Source organism: Leucopleurus acutus (genome assembly GCF_964270905.1).
Source record: "Leucopleurus acutus genome assembly, chromosome: 16".
In the NCBI taxonomy this organism is placed as follows: domain Eukaryota; kingdom Metazoa; phylum Chordata; class Mammalia; order Artiodactyla; family Delphinidae; genus Leucopleurus; species Leucopleurus acutus.
The window spans coordinates 23277143-23296872 of record NC_139158.1 but is presented as its reverse complement, the minus strand read 5'-3'; the positions used below and the strand labels follow the sequence as shown (position 1 = coordinate 23296872).

Sequence of the window (19730 nt, the reverse complement as noted above, 5' to 3'; positions counted from 1 at the left end):
TCACTGTCGCGGCCTCTCGTTGCGGAGCACAGGCTCCAGACACGCAGGCTCAGTAGTTGTGGCTCATGGGCCCAGTTGCCCTGCGGCATGTGGGATCTTCCCGGACCAGGGCTCGAACCCATGTCCCCTGCATTGGCAGGCGGATTCTTAACCACTGCGCTACCAGGGAAGCCCTATTTCTAGATTTTTTGATAATGGCCATTCTGACTGGCGTGAGGTGATACCTCATTGTAGTTTTGATTTGCATTTCTCTAATGATTAGTGATGTTGAGCATCTTTTCATGTGCCTTTTGGCCATCTGTATGTCTTTTTTGGTGAAATGTCTCTTTAGGTCTTCCGCCCATTTTTTAGTTGGATTGTTTGTTTTGATATTGAGCTCCATGAGCTGTTTGTATATTTTGGAGATTAATCCTTTGTCCGTTGTTTCATTTGCAAATATTTTCTCCCATTCTAAGGGTTGTCTTTTCATCTTGTTTATGGTTTCCTTTGCTGTGCAAAAGCTTTTAAGTTTTATTAGGTCCCATTTGTTTATTTTTATTTTCATTACTCGAGGAGGTGGTTCAAAAAAGATCTTGCTGTGGTTTATGTCAAAGAGTGTTTTTCCTATGTTTTCCTCTAAGAATTTTACAGTGTCCTGTCTTACATTTAGGTCTTTAATCCATTTTGAGTTTATTTTTGTGTATGGTGTTAGGGAGTGTTCTAATTTCATTCTTTTACATGTAGCTGTCCTATTTTCCCAGCACCACTTACTGAAGAGGCTATCTTTGCTCCATTGTATGTTCTTGCCTCCTTTGTCATAAATTAGGTGACCATATGTGTGTGGGTTTATCTCTGGGCTTTCTATCCTGTACCATTGATCTATATTTCTGTATTTGTGCCAGCACCATACAGTCTTGATTACTGTAGCTTTGTAGTATAGTTTGAAGTCAGGGAACCTGATTCCTCCAACTCCGTTTTTCTTTCTCAAGATTTCTTTGGCTATGGGCTTCCCTGGTGGCGCAGTGGTTAAGAATCCTCCTACCAATGCAGGGGACACAGGTTCAAGCCCTGATCTGGGAAGATCTCACATGCCACAGAGCAACTAAGCCCGTGCGCCACAACTACTGAGCCTGCGCTCTAGAGCCTGCGAGCCACAACTACTGAACCCGCACGCTGCAACTACTGAAGCCCACACGCCTAGAGCCTGTGCTCCACAACGAGAAGCCAACGCAATGAGAAGCCCGCGCACTGCAGCAAAGAGTAGCCGCCACTCACCACAACTAGAGGAAGCCCACGCACAGCAACGAAGGCCCAACGCAGCCATAAATAAATAAATAAATAAAAAGATTGCTTTGGCTATTCAGGGTCTTTTGTGTTTCAATTACCCGTTACTATAAAATATTTAAGATACACTGCCATTGTAAAAATAGTGTTCCTAATTGTTTTCAAATTAACACACTGCAGTAATTTAAAATTATGATTGACTATTATATACCTTTTTAAATCCAAATAGTTGGTGAAAGTGAGGGTGTTGTAACATTCTCATGTAAAGCTTTTGAGTATAAATCTAGCTCTCAAAAGCCTTAAAATCTTGGCCGTAATCCCATTTCCAGGTCTCTGTCTCAAAAGAAAAAAAAATATATATATTGACAAAGATTTGTGTGTCTCGGGCTTCCCTGGTGGCGCAGTGGTTGAGAGTCCGCCTGCCGATGCAGGGGACACGGGTTCGTGCCCCGGTCCGGGAAGATCCCACATGCCGCGGAGCGGCTGGGCCCGTGAGCCATGGCCGCTGAGCCTGCGCGTCCGGAGCCTGTGCTCCGCAACGGGAGAGGCCACAACAGTGAGAGGCCCGCGTAAAAGATTTGTGTGTCTCATTTATTGTCAGGGACATTTGAAAACAAAATGTTAAGCAGCAAGGGAATGTTAAAAAAAATGTGGGGACTTCCCCAGTGGCCCAGTGGTAAGACTCTGCCTTCCAATGCAGGAGGTGTGGGTTCGATCCCTGGTTGGGGAACTAAGATCCCACATGCCGTGGGGTACGGCCAAAAACTTTTAAAAAAATTGTGATCCATCTGTATGATGTTATGTAACCTACTGAAATGCTTATAAAGAACTTTGGATAAGATGAGAAAACACTTATGAAAAAGAAATGAGAATACCAATTTTTTTCTTTCTCTTCTTTTCATCCTCCCTCCCTCACTCTGTTCTTTCTACCTTAAAGGGAATTTGCCAAGACTAACAGTGGATGTCCACACATATTGCTCATACATGATTTTTACTTTTGTTTTCTCTGTAGCTTTCAACGTTCCCTTTATTTTCTATAATAAACAAGTATTTTTGTAACGAGAATACAAAATTTCATAAAGAAAAGGCTTATTATTCCTTTTTTTTTTTTGCGGTACGCGGGCCTCTCACTGTTGTGGCCTCTCCCGTTGCGGAGCACAGGCTCCAGACGCGCAGGCTCAGCGGCCATGGCTCACGGGCCCAGCCGCTCTGCGGCATGTGGGATCTTCCCGGACCGGGGCACGAACCCATGTCCCCTGCATCGGCAGGCGGACTCTCAACCACTGCGCCACCAAGGAAGCCCTATTTTTCCATTTTAAAGATAAGGGATCTTTATCTCACAGTGGTAAAGACACCTGTACAAAATTACACAAAGTACAAAGCCATTCTATGTCCCCAGCACATCCCATGCATTGGAAAGACAATACACCAAATGGAATTTACTAATAAAGCAACACCCTATATAAAGAAGACACATTCAGAAGTTCTATCTTCCTAGGGATCAGACCTTGCAGTGCCATCCCAGGAAATTAATTCCTTTCTTCTCCAATACTTACTCAAGTGGGTATCTACAATCAGATATGTAGCTGCAAGAATTTACTTTGCTAACTTAAGAGTTAATGCAAACTAAAGACTTGCCAAACTGGATTCTTCTCTTTGCTGGAATTAGAATATTTTGTGATTGCAAGAAAGTGCAAGGCCACCTTGATAAAGAACAAGAACCTGAAGCCAATGGGATAGAACAGAGAAAAGAGAAATGTTTGCATGTACTTTCAAAATTCCAGCTCCGAGTACTTGTAATGAGGTGTGTGTGGGGTCCGGGGCAGGGGGATGGGAGGAGGGAGTGACTGAAAACTAAGTATCCAGTATTGGTGAATGATTATGAAAGTATACACTGACACAATGGAAGAATACCCTGTAGTCATTAAAAAGAATGAGTAGCTACTCTCCATATAAAGATCTTCAAGATGTTATTAAGGAGAAAAAATGGAAAAGCTCATAAATAAATAAATATCACACATACAACTACAGATACATATCTGCTTGAATATATAATTTTCTGGGAGAATAAAATAAGCATTATTAGCAGTGTTTCCCTCTGGGAGGTGGGATGGGGAGTCTTGAAATAACTCTATGTCTTTTAAGTTTAAAACACACACACACACACACACACACACACACATCCCTCCTTGGCTTAAAAGCAAGTCTTAAAAGCACTCATTTGATGATTTTCTATAATTAAACACTTCTTCCTTCTGATTCTAGGAAAAGGTAAAGAGCAACTTTACAAACTGTTAGAGCTTTCATGATCACTTGACTGCTAACAAGACGCCTCCAAGAATTCAAATACACAGAATCACATTTTAAAACCTTCAAGACATAGTTTAATCAGTAGTTGTAATGCACATTTGTTAGCGAGAGCTGCACTTTAACAATTATACAGACATCATCTGCAGTTATTAAAGTTATCAAAATATATAAAAACATTCAAGTAAGAAGTATGCAAATTAGCAGCATTTAACTAAAATGAATATATTAGCATATTTCAGTATAATAATAGGGAAAGAAAACAGAGCTTCCATCTCACTCACTCACACACACACACACACACACACACACACACACACACACACACACACACACCCCACAGAAAACTTGACTGTTTTCAGAAGCATGGTGAAGGCAAGAATGTTATACATATAAATTCTCTAGGCAAAAATGCCAACAATTTAGAATTTTTTAAAAGTGAGGATGGAATGAACTTCCGTTTGCTCAAAATTCCATGATACTAGTTATTAGACTTAAAAATTCATAAACCTTAACAAGATAAGAAAAGAAAACCTCATCAGTTTTATAGGTATAAAAATATCCTGTGTTAATACTACCTGTAGAAGAGCAGAAAAAAAAAAACTTTGGCAAAGGGACAAGTACACAGAAGTATGTTAACTATGGTGAGCTTGTTTTGCTTCTCAGAGCAAGGAGTCAATCATTTTTGAGTAATGGGGGGAGGGGGGGAAATATGCTTCACAGCAGCAGCTTTCTAAAACCTGCACCCACCTTTAAATTCCAGGCTACCCCCAGGAAAGGTTTAGAGCCAGTGAAAGGAAGGAACACCATAGAAGGAAGGTACACACGGTCGTTACAAAACTACAGTACTTTGAAAAAGATTCTGAAGGTATTAGAATGAAAACTGCTTACATTAAACCATAATCTAAAAAAAAACCCACCATAATCTAGGCTTATATTAAAAGGTTTAAAGCTATCAGTTTCAGTGATGAGGTATTTATCGCAGACGGTTTTTATGGTAACGGAAATCTGAAGAGATACTCTGCATGTTTTGTAAAATAAAATTAAAAATTTTAAGCACAAGAGAAACAACAGCCCTTACAAATATGAATACGTACATTTAAGACGCCAGCATTCAGCTAGTTTGGTACACCGGCACAGGCTGGCCTGATGCTGCAACCCACACGCCGAAACACTCAAAGACCCAACGGTCCTTTCCAGCCTGGCTCCGAACCATGAAGTGTGATTGAGAGACCTCAGTGCAGGAAGGGAAACGGCTTTTGGAAGACTGAGAGACAAACTTTGCCTCTCCATATGGATGGCACTCTGCCAAGTCCCCAAACCCAGGACTAGAGGGACGGAAATTTTGTGGATATCCAGGCCCTTAAAGGCAGTTTGCCCTGAGTAACAAAGCTGTGGCAAAATGCCCAGGAAGCTACGAAATCCAGGCTGCCATCCTGCCGCTGTTCCCCTCCTCATAGGGCTCAATCCAGGGCACTCGGGGCCTTGTTCCTTCGCACAGCAGGAAGGGCTTTTCTCTCCTATAATATTATTCTCATATTACATATTCTCATGTAGCTGAAATTACATAACCATCCTCTTCATGCTCCCACCATCTGGTCCAAACATCACAATTCAAGGGTTTCTCCATTTCAAAAAAATCGAGTCTCCATTCTAAGTCTACAGAACCATCCTAGAGAGTCACTACTTCTTAAGGAACACTTCTCAGCCTAAACCCCCAGAACCTGGCTCCAAAGAACTAACCCAGGCTCATGGATAGATGACCTCTACAGTTAACTTTAAAAGACAATACAAATAAGCTTGTAGAACTATAAATGGTCTCTCCGCAATTTTGGTTGAAAACCTTCAATGGCTTCAGCGTTTTGGTTGAGCCTGAGCTGCTGGGCCTCAGGCAAACCTACTTTTCTAAGTCCCTAAAGCATTAAACAGGGGCTGGGTTATGTAAACACAGGCACTGGAGCTGCACGTATGGAGCCACTTGCAGGAAAGGCCCAAATTCCAGAAAAATATATTTAAAAATTTCTGCTAAAATCTCAGGTAGATGGTGTAGGCTGGCAGGTCACCAGGCCAGCCTGTAAACCGCACGCTGCAGCATCTCCCCGTCAGTCTAGCCGGTTCCTCATATCCCTCTGGGCTTCTGTGAGTTTCTGGATTAGATAACGCTTGTCACGACTTTCCTAAAAACACAGACAGGTTCAAGAGCACATTCAATATATTTGGAAACAAATATCATTATTTCGACCTAAGAAATTACCTATCAGACTTGGTAGGTAATAACCACTGGACCATGGCAATGACCTCCAAATTGCCTCTTTCACTCTTCCTCCCTCCCCAGCCCCTCGTCCACAAAGCCGCCTTGTAAAAATGTTCCTTTAAAAATGAACATCAGACTTTTACTTACCACCCTCCACCCTCCAATGGCTTCCCATCACACTCAGAATTAAACCCAAACTTCCCACCAGAGCCCTCAGGTGATGCTGTGACCCCAGCTATGCTGTGACTCTAGCATCGCCTTGCCTCTCCCCATCATCCTGCACCCTCCAGCCACACCGCCCTTCCCCCTGGGCCCAGCAGTGCCCGGCTCACTCCTCGATGCACCCTCTGCCTGTTACTCTCATGCCCAAGACCTCCCATAATTGGCTCCTCTCATCATTCGAGTCTCAGCTCCACCATCGCCGCCTCCAAAGAGGCCTTCCATGGCCACCATCTCAGCAGCAGACGGTCCACCCACCACTCTAACTACCTCTCTGTATCATCGTCATACCAGTTATCGCAATTGAAATTTATCTCTTTTCTTTAACTACTAAGCAGCCTTGTCCCTCTTCTTCACCTGTGTATCCCAGCACAGTATGAGGATACAAACGTTGAGGGAATGGATGAGTCAGGGAATGAATGGGGCTGGAGGAGGCCGAGCCTGAAGGCAGGGTTCTGGGGGAGTGGTGATGGGAAATCCCACCCTCTCCCTGGGAAGAGCTCCCCATTCCTTTCAGTGTCCTGGGTAAATGTCCCAGCCTTGCCCCTGGGACCGGTGCTTCCTTACCAGGGACAGCTGCTCTCGGAGCTGGACAACCACCCGCTTGTGCGCTCCTGCTAGGGCGATGAAGTAGAACATAACGAGACTGCAACAAAAGGCGAGAGGTCACTAGGGAGTTTGTACCATCTGAAGGCCACTGGAAAACAACCCGACACACTTCGCCTGGAACAGTTTTACTTTTGTTAGAAAAAAAGAAAGAAAACCCTCACGTCTCCCAAGCAGAGGGCATCAGAAACAGCCAGAGGTATACATCTGAAACTAGCACAACATTGTAAACCAACTATACTCCAACAAAAAGAAAAGAAAAGAAAAAATGAAACAGCCAGAGGGGTTTTATTGGGCAGCGGCAGCAGAGACTGATTCCTGCCTTGCTTTCTAGAGTTAATATTAAAAGCTGCTGAGGCTCCCCTGGCACACACACGAGAGGGGAGAGAGGAGGAGACGGGCCAGAAGGCCAGCTCAGCACAGAAAGAACTGGCTGTGGATGATCACTGTGGAACCTCCCTGGCCTCAGTTTCCTCATCTATAAAATGGGGATAATAGAGGAAAATCCAGTGATAACAAGCCTAAGATAATACCATTTTGAATAAAAGCAACTGGCAACTGGTTCCTGTTTTCTGTGCAGGGGAGGTGGCTGCCTGTCCAGTCTCCCCAGAGAGGGCTGAGGGCCACGGGAATCAGTGATGTCAGTCTTCTCTTCTGGAAGTCCTCATGGCCAAGGACAAGAATGACCCCCGAAGATGTGGAAGCCAGATCAGGTAACCACCACCAGATGGTGCCAGCCAAGCCACAGCTGGGGTGAATCGATTAGGATGGAACCGCTGGACTCTGGGATCCTTGCAGTTCCAGGCTAACTGGCTGCAACCCCACATCATTTTACGAATATCATTTGCCTTTAACAAATGAATTCTTTAACCACTTTCTTGCATTATGGTGGGGTTTTCCTCTAATAATATCTATATCGTAGGATAACTGTGCTGATTGCATGAGTTAATACATGTAAGCTACAATCAATTCCAGTGATTTGTGGTACTTCTCTTCTGTTCTATAGTCTCCAGGAACACTGAACCAGTGCCCCAGGGGGAAATACAGAATAGGTTCCTTTATGCCCCTGGTCACAACATTTTTGTCAACTGATCAATACCGTGTTTTATGTTTCTTGAGAGAGAAGGTTATTAATACATAACCCTGTTTCTGTTTCAAGACACCTTATTTAATATCACTGAACTCACAGCCAACAGCACCATGACACGTGCCTGAATGAAGCTTATCTAACACACATATTTTCTTCATAAAACCCATCCCAGCCTTCTTGCACTTAGGAACCCTAGACAGCACTTCAGCTCTACGCGTGAACAGTGAAATCACCAACCAAAAGCACAAAATGCAAGAAACATCGCACTAAATGGATCACAAAAAGGACACTTAAGTTACAGTCTGAGCTATGGTTTGAATATTTGTGTCCCCCTCAAATTCATATGTTGTGAAATCCTTATCCCAAGGTGATGATATTAGAACGTGGGGCCTTTGGGAGGTGATTAGGTCATGAGGAGCCCTCACAAATGGGATTAGTGCCCTTATAAAAGCGACTCCAGAGAGCACCCTAGTCCCTTCTGCCATATGAGAATACACGAAGTCTGTAAGCAGGACGAGGATCTTCATCCGACCATGCTGGCACTTTGATCTTGGACTTCCAGCCTCCAGAACCGTAAGAAATAAACTTCTGTTGTTGGGCCACCCAGTCTATGATATTTCACTATGGCAGCCCAAAGGCACTGAGACACTGTGCATCAGGCAACTCAAATTTTTTACTACTCTATGCATGTCTACAAATAATCACCAAAAACAACACCATTAGTACTGATTTTGGGGTTACAAAAATATTTTAGCTAGTAAGCACATTTGCAATACAGAAAAAAATTACGGAATTTATGCATAATGAGAATGGGCTATAATTAGAACAATGCCTAGTACAAAGTAAGTCCTCAATAGATATTTGTGATTAGAATTACACTCAAAGTGAATCACTGCACAAAAACCCTCGTCGCCCCTGCACCCGACACTTGTCATTTATCGAGCCTTCACTAAAGGCCAGGTCCTCTGCTAAGCACTTCACCATGTGTCCTTCTTCTCACAGCCCTATGAGGTGTGTGCCATTCTTATTCCCATTTTCCAGGTGAGGAAATCGAGGCTCAGAGAGGGTATGTGATGACCTGAGGCCACACAGCTTGTAAGTGGTAGAGCCAGGGTTCAAGTGCATGCTTCTAGTCTGGTGCTCTTCTCTCAGCCCAGTTATCAGTTCCTTTTCCAAAGAGCAACTAAGTTTGTGAATAATCAGTAATATAATAATAGGCAACATTTCTTGGGTTATATTTTATAACTCAGGCTTCTGGCTAAGTACAGATCCCCATTACAAGTGGGATCTCCCTGAACCTGCTCAGTGACCCTCTGAAAGAATTACTACTGGTCTTATTTTGACATCTTAGAGATGGAAAAGTGTGGCTCAGAGAGGTTTGGTACCATATCAAGAGGCGCGGGTGAGCTCCATTTTCCAGCGGAGAGGAGCCCACCAGCCACAGTGGAAAATACCTGCAGAATCCAGGTGGTTCTCACTCACCAGAGGATCATGAAGAAAGGCACTGCGAAGGCTTCCGACGCGATGCCATGGACCAGAGACTGCAGCGAGCTGGGGAAGGTGCTCACCATCTTGGGGACCACCTCCCAGGTGGTGTTGAAGTTGGTGAAGGGCCCACAGGCTTTGGAGGAAGGGATGCTACCAGGACACAGAGCACGGGGCTCAGGGCCAGGCCTGCAGCACAGGCTGCGCATCCCTCCTCTGCGTACCCACAAAGCTTTGTTAACAGTGCCCCACAAGGATCCGCCTGACCTCATGAGCCTTCTGGAATATTCTGGTCAAAAATGCTTACCCTGAAATCTCATCAAGTCTCTAGACCTGACTTCCAGTTTATAGGAAATTCAGGACAGAAGGTCAAGTTTAAAAATAAGAGTTACCATATGATCCTGCAATCCCACTCCTGGGCATATACCTGGAGCAAACTCTAATTCACAAAGATACATGCACACCCATGTTCATAGCAGTACTATTTACAGTAGCCAGGACGTGGAAGCAATCTAAGTATACATCAACAGATGAATGGATAGGAAGCGCGCGCGCACACACACACACACACACACACACACACACACACACACACACACAATGGAATATTACTCAGCCATAAAAAAGAATGAAATAATGCGATTTGCAGCAACATGGATGGACCTAGAGATTATCATACTAAGTGAAGTAAGCCAGACAGAGAAAGACAAATATCATATGATATTGCTTATATGTGCAATCTAAAAAAAAGATACAAATGAACTTATTTACAATACAGAAATAGACCCACAGACATAGAAAACTAACTTATGGTTACCAAAGGCGAAGGCCGGGGGGTAGGGATAAATTAGGAGTTTGGGATACACACTACTATATGTAAAACAGATAACCAACAAAGACCTACTGTATAGCACAGGGAACTATACTCAATATTTTGTAATAACCTAAAAGGGAAAAGAATGTGAAAAAGAAAAAGCCATATATATACGGCTGAATCACTTTGCTGTACACCTGAAACTAACACAACATCGTAAATCAACTATACTTCAAAAAGAAAAAAGAACCTGTTACTTGAAGATAGCTACTCTGGTGATATTTTAGAACAACAATAAATTGAGCACCAGAAATTTAAAAAAGAAGAAGAAGGTCAAGTTAAATGACACTGTGAGAAAGCAATCAGACAACTCCAGAATGTGGGGAGTCTGCCCTTCAGTCTCTTAATTTAGTGGTGAGGAAACTGTGTGAAGAATCAAAGACTAAGGAGACATCACAATCGAAAGTAATGGGCAAAACTTGAAAGATCTTCATTTAAAAAATAAAGCTATAAAAGACTATCTTGGGACTGGAGAAATTTGAAAATGGCAGGAATATGATATTGGCATTAATTTTCTTAGGTGTGATAATGTTATTGTGGATATATAGAAGGGAGAATGTCCTTATTTTTAGGAACTGCATGTTCAAGTATTTAGGAATGAAATGTCATGGTGCCTACAGCTTAATTTCAAATGGTTCATCATCACACACACAAAAAACGTATGTATATACAGAGAGAAAACAAACGTAGCAGAATGTTAACAGCTGGGACAGCCAGGTAAAGGGTATATAAATTTTCATTGTTGCTTTTTTCAACTTTTCTATAGATTAAAATTTTTCAAAATAAAAAGCAGGGAAAAATAAAATTACAATGGAAAAAATTAAATTAAGGCTTACAGGAATTGCCTACATTCTTATCATAAAGTTCTATGTAGGAAATTTTCCACTGCAGCTCTATTTTAGGGATAAAAATAGATTCCTGGAAACAACCTAAATGTTGTTTAAGGCAATGGATGAACAATTTATGATCCATTCATACAAGAGAATAAAGAACCACTGAGAGAGAGACAAACACATACAGATATAACTGCCTTAGACAGAAACTAAGTAGTTAGGAAATAGAATTGGAGAATGAACTTCCGCCATATACTCTTTTATACTTTTTTTTTTTTTTTTTTGGTACGCGGGCCTCTCACTGTTGTGGCCTCTCCCATTGCGGAGCACAGGCTCCGGACGCGCAGGCTCAGCGGCCATGGCTCACGGGCCCAGCTGCTCCGCGGTACGCGGGATCCTCCCGGACCAGGGCACGAACCCGCGTCCCCTGCATCAGCAGGCGGACTCTCAACCACTGCGCCACCAGGGAAGCCCTCTTTTATACTTTTTGAGTTCTGTTCCATGTGAATGTATTTCTTATTAAAAAAATCAAAGCTAAAAATTACTTTAAAAGAATGAGAGCTCTCTATGTGCTGGCCTGGAAAAGGGCACAATATAAACTGAAAAAAAAATTTAAGCTGCCAAACAGTATTATTCCAGATGCATTAAAGATACATTTTTCATAATAACTTTCTGGAAGGGTTCATAAAATGTTAACAGTGGTCACCTCTTAGAGTAGGACTAAGAGGTGGGAATGGGGAGTAGTATTTTCTCTTTAATTTATACCCTTTTCTGTACTGCTTGAATTTTTCAATATATGTAACATACCACTATTACAATAAAAATATATAGACTCAATTTAGTTTAAAAAATAATAAAACCTGAGAGAGGAATTCAAAGTTCTAGACTTTTCATTTAAAGATTAAGAAATGGAAAAAAATAAGATAAAATACAATAAAGATGAAGAAATGGAATTCCATGAGACTGTAAGTCAAGGGTTGGCAAACTACAACCCACAGGCCAAATCTGGCCCACAGCCTATTTTTGTTTTTTTTTTCATATTTATTTAGTTGCACCTGGTCTTTGTTGCCACACGTGGGCTCCTTAGCTGAGGCATGCATGTGGGATCTAGTTCCCTGACCAGGGATTGCACCTGGGCCCCCTGCACTGGGCGCGCAGAGTCTTACCCACTGCACCACCAGGGAAGTCCCAAGCCTAATTTTTATAAATGAAGTTTTACTGGAACACAGTCATGCCTGTTAGTTCATATATCATCTATGGCTGCAACATAGATGATATGTAAACAGTTGAGCTGAATAGTTGCTATAGAAACCATACGGCCCAGAAAACCTAAATCATTTACTCTCTTTCCAGCCTCTGGTATAAATGGTTAGAACACTAGGGGGTGGCATCACTGGGATTTGAACCCTCAACTTCCCATCCTCAGGACTGAGCATTTCTGCTTTTTCCAAATTCCACACTAGACACTACATTCCTTGTGCCATGTCTGAATTGTCTTTATACCCCTAGCAGCTAGCACAGTGCTTGGCAATAAAGACACTCCAAGTCTTCTCAGTGACCACGTATTAACTTCATAATCAGAAACAAAGAAACAATCCCAAAGGGGACTAGAAGAGAGATACTAGGAAAAGGGATCTGGGTAGAATAGAGCCAACCGACACTCTCAAACACAGTGAGAACCCTGCAAGCCCAAGTTCAGAAGTGACCCAAGATATTCCGAAACAAAGGTGGGCCTGGCTGAGCCAGGAGTGACTTACTGACCTCTGCGGGTGGAGCACTATGAGGAAAGCCAATAAAGAATGCAATGAAGCCTTTAACATAAAAGACGGACATGTCAAGGAGGGAATGTTCTAGAAGACAAAGTCATATTTACCGTGCAATGCTGATTGTCAGAGGTATTATTGCCAAGCACAGCCCAATCAGTAACACCAACAGGAAGAAGAAATTAGAATTAGATGCTCTGAACTGCCTCGGAGAGGGTCTGCAGGTGTAAAGAAGACTTATCTAAGGGGAGAGGAAGAAAGAGGAAAAATTAAGAGCACAGCTTCCTTGAGGATAAATGAGCACAGTCATGTATTATAGAATGTAAATCGGTATAATCTTTCTAGAGTAGTCAGCAGAATAGACCAAAATTTTAAAAATGGGTCAAAAAATAAGTATATGGATATTTACTGCTACGGTTGTTAATAACAGGGAATAACTGAAAGCAACCTAAGTAGCTACCCAAGGGGTCCCTTAAAGGTTAAAGTGCATCTACACAATGGAAAATCACATAGCCCTTAGAAAAGCTTTATATCCTACACGGCACTGTGAAATGAAAAGGGTAGATTCCAAAACTCTGTACTGTATGATCTTGTTTAAGTTTTTTTTTTAGTATTTTTTTAAACATTTTACTGTAAATTTCTTTCTTTTTTTAGCTTTACTGAGGTATAATTGACAAATAAAATGGTAAGCTACTTAAGAGCATACAATGTGATGATTTGAAAGAATTCGAAAAGTATTTATTCTCTACAGGGGTTTAAACAGGTACTAAATATATACACACCAAAACAGGAGATATTTGCTTGAATTGTACAAGCATATGTATTTTTCCTATATATTAAAAATAAATATTTCCACTGAGGGAAAAAAGACTTGAAGGAGGAATCAGGTGGGGACGGGGAGAGGGGTACAGTAACAGGCATCCAATTCCTCCTTAACATTCTAGAAAGGTACAGCCTCGGGAAGGGGCATCAAGTTCCTGTGACTGCAGCAGCTGGAACATCTTGTGAGCCGAGGGCACTGAGCACCAGGGACCCTTCGTGTCCTGTTAGGGTGTCTGGGGGCAGGTGGCCAGTCAGACTGGGGTGTCAGAACTAAGTCCAGTACCTGTGACCCATTCCATTACCCCTACGCTGTCTATCCTGGGCTACACGCTAGGAAACCACTGCCTAACCTATTTTCTGGAAGAACAAGCTCCTCTGAGCTTTCTCGCATCCATCTCTCCCTTGGTGACTTCAGCCAATTTAAGTTTCCAAATGAAAGCATCAGAACATTCTTCAAAGGCCAAAACACCCAGGTAGAAAGTATGACCCAATTCAAGGCCCTGCCTACTGGATTAAGAGCTTAGGCTCTGGAGTGAGGTAAACCTGGGTTCAAATCCCAGGAGTCATTTATAAGCTGTGTGAGCTTGGACCAGTTACTTAACCTCTCTAAACTTCAGCTTCCTAATTTATAAAATATGGTTACTAGCAGTGCCTACTTCAAAGGGTGTATCGTTGTTATTGTTATGACTACTATCATTACTTCCATTTATGAATCCTCAGGGCTTGGCATAATAGGTGATCAATAATGTCAGGGGTTATTAACAGAGGCTACCTCTGGAAGAAGGGATGGAATACATATCTGTATTGTTTAAATGTTTAATAGTGAACATATATTGCCTCTACAATAAAGAAAAAGTTTGGTTAATAAGCCCAGATAAGTTAGTCGTCTATAGAGCTACTTCACCCATTAAGCACTTAGTTCAGGTACAATGCCTAGGGCCTGTGAGCCGTTTGAGGAGCTACACAAATAATTGAGAACTGAAAATAAATGCACCAGCTCCAAAATCCAAACAGAAAACTACAAAACTTTAGTTAATAAACCTTTTGTTAAACATCACCAAAATGAACCACCGTCAACTGATTGATCAACTGCAACGCAACTCGTAGTTACATACAAAAAACATTTTTTAAAATCACAGGAGCAAAATCATTCTTAACAAAACTCTCAAAATGACAAAAGTGCGAAAATCCATTAGCCTTTTTTCCAGAATAAAAATATGTATCAAATAAGGGATGCAATTTTGATACATCTAATGGGATGTGGGTGGGCTCCAAGCATGTGTGCCGAAGGTCTTGCAAGGTCAAGGATGGTCTCAGTTACTGACCCCTCAACCCCACCTCTCCTTACCTCTTTCACGTAAAAGATGATAATGAACTTCAAGGTTGCAACTGCAGGAAGAAGGGGTGAGAAGAAGGCTCCAATCCAGCAAATGGTTTGCCCATAAACGATCCCTAGAACATTATCAGGGATAGCAAACTCCTGCTGTCCCCAGCACTGAAACAGCTTCCAAGAGGAACAGTAGGTCACGAGGATCCTGGAAACAAACAGGACCATTTATCACCTGGACTACAGTGTCTGCCAAGGCCACAGAACCACATCCACAAAATCAGGGCTGTTTCCACACATACTTCTTATGGAAACTGGTGAGTCATATGTCTAGAAGATGCAGAATGCAGTGAACTCTGGAATCATTAACACCAGGGTCCAAGTCTCAGATCTACAGCTTATCGGCCAAACAACGTTAGATAAGGCTCATTTTTCTCATCTGGAATGTGAGGGCATTATAATGCAGCCTACTTCACTGCGTTGCAGTTGACAGTAAATGACACGGGCAGTCTCTGTGCTCTAGTTTGCCACTCAACCCAAAAAGTATTGAGCTACTGTGCATCCGCACAGAAAGTGGCTTATGGGGACCTACCACCCTGCACGCTACTCCCTGGAATCCTAGAAGCTCTCTACAAAAACCCTAGGACCAGGGGCCTGAGATAAACACACATAGCTGTTCACTGTAACATGACCACATATTAGCAAAACTACTGGAAACAACCTAAAGGCCCAGCAGTAGGGGCTGCATCGACAAATCAGAAGCCATGGGTACAGTGGAATAACATACAGTCCTTAAAGCGAGAGAGGAAAGTCCACGTGCCTTGACAGGGAAAGTTGTTCACGGTAGTTTGTTTGTATGGGGGAGAAAACGCAAGCTGCGGACCCATGTGGATGTACCACGATCCCATCTGTGGGGCAAAAAAGAACACTTCCAGCAAGACTGTGTGTTTACTTACACATGTATTTATACAAATGTGTGCCTTTAGTTTTAAGGACTGCTGGATCTACCCCAAAGTGTGAACAAGGGTCACCTCCGTGGAGTGGGGTGGGATTGGGAAGTAGGGGTAAGGTAACAAAAGACAATTCTCACTATTCTCTGGATCTCTGTATTTATTTAAGTTTAAATATTAAAAAAACTTTAATAGGCACATGTTCACTTCATATTTGTGTAATTTTTTAAAAGGACAGTTTCTTTTTTAATGTTGACTTTTAAGGGCTTACTGGACTTCTGGCATATACCAGGAGAATTTGTACATGTGGGTATAAAAGTGACTAAGTGAACAGGGTTTCAATTAAGGCTCAAGGAGATGCTGAGAATAATTTTCTTTTTTAATGACAGCATAGTAATGACAATCCTGATGGTGATAGTTAATGTTTTGTTGAGTTCTGTGGCGTGGAGTGTTCTTAGTACTTTTATCTGCATTTTGTCATTTAATCCTCACAACAGTGCTATGAGGTGGGCACTGCTACTATTCCCATTTCACAGGTAGGAAAACAGGCACAGAGCTTAAATAACTTGCCCTCAGTCACATGACTAGGAAGCGGTCTTGAACCCAGACTAGGAAATGTGGCATCCACTGCAGCCCGGAGGGGCTGGCAAGACGTCACCCCACGGCAGCCCCGCAGAAAGCAGCACCGTTTCTGCTTCGTGCTGCCTTTCCATGGGGCACATCATGGACCAGGGGGAGGCGATGGCCTGGAGCTTTTTCAAAGTCACCAATGGCTGTCAGTGGTTCCCAGGATGCAGAATCACCCAGCACTTAGTGAAGAGCAGCTGTGATGGGAATCTGTGGTGGGGATGAGGGAAAGGGTGAGGGGGTAGGGGAAGAAAAGAGGGGTACCCCTCACACTTACTTTCTAGGAAAATCCACAAAAAGGGTCACAGCCAAGATGATGATGAGGTCAAAGATCATCAGCTTGTACATTTCCTGCCCAACTTGGGTCTCCCAGCACTGAAACCCAGAGAGAAACGAGCCTGACTTGGAGCAGAAAAAGCCAGGTTCTCCCAATGCCATCTCCAGCCCCCGATCCTGCTGCCTCTGGAAGGCATCAGCGGATGCTCCTCTGAGCTCCAGCACAGACTTTGGTTTTCCAGCCCTTAGAATTAGAAGTGCCTGGCATGCCAGACTCTGCTACACAGCAAGAATGAGGATCGACTGGGATTCAAACCCTTGGCTTCACGGGCTGTTCTCTCGACCCTAATGCTACCACCCCCAAATGACCCACCGAGCAGGATGCCCATCCCCGCAGCCTCACCGGGTAGAGTTTCTGGTTGTAGCCACAGAGCTCACACGGGTAGTTATCGCAGGATGTAATCTTGGAGTCCAGAGTGAACACCAACACACAGATGGTGGCCAGCCGCATAAAAACACACCTGCAGGGAAGAGGGTAGGAGATAGGATGGGAAGAGGAGGGCTCAGGGCAGGCGGGCCCCTTGGAACAGGGCTGGGGTGCAGAGAAGCTGCCTTTCTTAACAGCAAACCTACAAATGGGCACAGAGTTTCTGTTTGGGATGATGAGCAAATTCTGGAACCAAACAGTGGCAATGGTGGCACAACACTGAGCATGTACTTAACGCCACTGAATCGTACACTTAAAAGTGACTAAGATGGTAAATTTCATGTTATATGTATTTTACCACAATAATTTTTAAATGGCAGAGAAAAAAACAGATCAGAAAGCTGGGAACTCCTGAATCCAAGATGACGTAGCCACGCTGAGAACAATTCCTGGAAAGAACTAATTGAATCTTCTAAGTATCAGCTTTGAGAGATGGCTGATACACTGAGAAGTGAAAAAACTACACTGCAGAGTTTCACGTAGATACAATCCTATTTTTAAAAAAAACAAAACATGTGAACGTTGGCATGAACAATAGGAACCGTGAAGATGAGGGCTGCTGGGGGAAAATGGATTCAAGAGAGGAGGGCAGAGGGCTCATTTTTTTTTTTTTTTTGAAGATGCTTCATCTATTGTTTGGTTTGTAATAAAAAAAAGAAATGATATAGAAACATTAAAAAGTGTGTGGGTAGGGGAGCAAACCCACCCATCCACCTGACGTACTGGGCCTCCCTCGGGGCGGACGTGAGTCCCTACCACCACCGAAGAGGTTTCCATAACTAAAAACTGAAACGGAATCTAATAAAAAGTCTGAATCTACATTTGAGGAGGGATACAGGAAAACAAAAGACACCATGACGAAGCAATGAACTAAAGCCAAAGTAGAGAACATTCTATAGGACAAACACCTCAGCTTCTCCCACAAATCAACAGCATAATACAATGGGGGAATTCTTGAAAGAATAAAGGGGACTTAAGAGACATAACAATCCAACACAGCATGCTGCCTTTCTTTGGGTCTTGGTTTGAATAAACCAACCATAGAAAGCCCTCTGCAACTCCATCAGGGGACTGACTTAATTGTGTGAGGTGTGATGACGATTATGTTTAAAAAGAAAAGTTCTTGTCACTTAGAGATATACTGAGCTGTTTACAGGTGAAATGACATGTTGCCTGAGATTTGCTGAAAATAATCCAGCAGAGTGGGGGGGACCGCATGAAACAAGACTAGCAAAACGTTGGTAAATAGTTGAAACTAAGTGATGGGTACACATGGGGGTTCATTATACTGTCCTGTTTGAAAATTTCCAAAATAAAAAGATTTGTTTAAACAAAGATGCAAATGCCATCTGAGGCATTTGAGAAGCAGACAGAAAACATTCCAGTGTCACACAGTCCCCACCTGGTCCTCCTTAACTCATGTGTGTTAACTCCCTGGGCCCAGCTTTACACCTGCCATTTCTTTATTTTTTATTTTATTTTTTTAGGAAACTGAATATTTGTTTAGTATGAGAAGAGACATTACAACAAATTATAAAGAGTCAGTGGTAGCCCGCTGCGGGCCTCTCAGGCTGGTGATTTGCCCGCGTGCCTCCATGAGCTTGGCCCACGGCCTCTGACAGCGCCCACGCGAGGGCCCCGGGAGCCGGCGGGCAGCAGTCCTCGCCGGGGACCCTCCAGCAGGCCCAGGGGGACAAGCATGGCTCTAAATCCAGCACGTGCACATTGAAGCAAGTGAAAGGATTTAATATGAAGCACAGAAGCAGATAGCCGAAAAGCAAGCAGTAGTTGGGACACATTTAGTGAGTGGGGCAGCATTTCCTTCTCCCACTGCTGCTGAGATGGCGGAAATCAGTCGAGCTCAGGATGAAATGGAATACACCGAAGGTATTATTAGTCAGAGAATGAGGGTCTCGGAAAAATTAAAGGGGGCACCACCAAGTGCTGACCTGGAACAAGGATTCCAAGAAGGAGTTTCAAATGTTAGTGTGATTATGCAGGTGCCAGAGAGAATTGTTGCAGCAGGAAATAATGAAGACATTCCATTTTCAAGACCAGCAGATCCTGACCTTATACAGTCAACTCCCTTCAAACCTCTGGCACTAAAAACACCACCTCGCGTGCTTACGCTAAGTGAAAGACCACTAGATTTTCTGGATTTAGAAAGACTTCCTCCAACCCTTCAAAATGAAGAAATCCACGCAGTTGGCAGGCTAAAAAGAGAGCGCTCTATGAGTGAAAATGCTGTTCGCCTAAACGGACAGCTGGTCAGGACTGACTCCATGTACGGCATTTCAAATACAGATACAACGATTGAAGGAACCTCAGACGACATGACCGTTGTAGAGGCAGCTTCATTAAGATGAAAGATAATCAAACTAGATAGACGTCTACAACTTCTGGAAGAGGAGAACAAAGAACGTGCTAAAAGAGAAATGGTCATGTATTCAATTACTGTAGCATTCTGCCTGCTTAATAGCTGGCTCTGGTTTCACCGCTAGAGGTAACGCCAACTCTCAAAAATACTGCTTCAACAGCTGGAAATAA

General features: G+C 43.0%; 1 protein-coding gene and 1 pseudogene across 2 annotated transcripts in view; one reads left to right on the top strand and one right to left on the bottom strand.

Moving 5' to 3' along the window:
• Positions 1–5672: 5672 nt before the first annotated feature.
• Positions 5673–19730, bottom strand: part of TMC7 (transmembrane channel like 7) — a gene marked incomplete at its 3' end in the record, with an annotated part of 48311 nt that continues 34253 nt past the window's right edge. The window contains exons 10-16 of the mRNA XM_082857445.1: positions 17100–17217; positions 16698–16795; positions 14865–15051; positions 12805–12935; positions 9222–9377; positions 6611–6689; positions 5673–5747 (exon numbers count right to left, since the gene is read on the bottom strand). Coding sequence (XP_082713571.1) covers positions 5673–5747; positions 6611–6689; positions 9222–9377; positions 12805–12935; positions 14865–15051; positions 16698–16795; positions 17100–17217 — 844 coding nt within the window. The remainder of the gene's footprint in view (positions 5748–6610; positions 6690–9221; positions 9378–12804; positions 12936–14864; positions 15052–16697; positions 16796–17099; positions 17218–19730) is intronic.
• Positions 18992–19684, top strand: LOC309973818 (mitochondrial fission factor-like; annotated as a pseudogene). Its single transcript has one exon. The product of its transcript is annotated as a mitochondrial fission factor-like (transcript).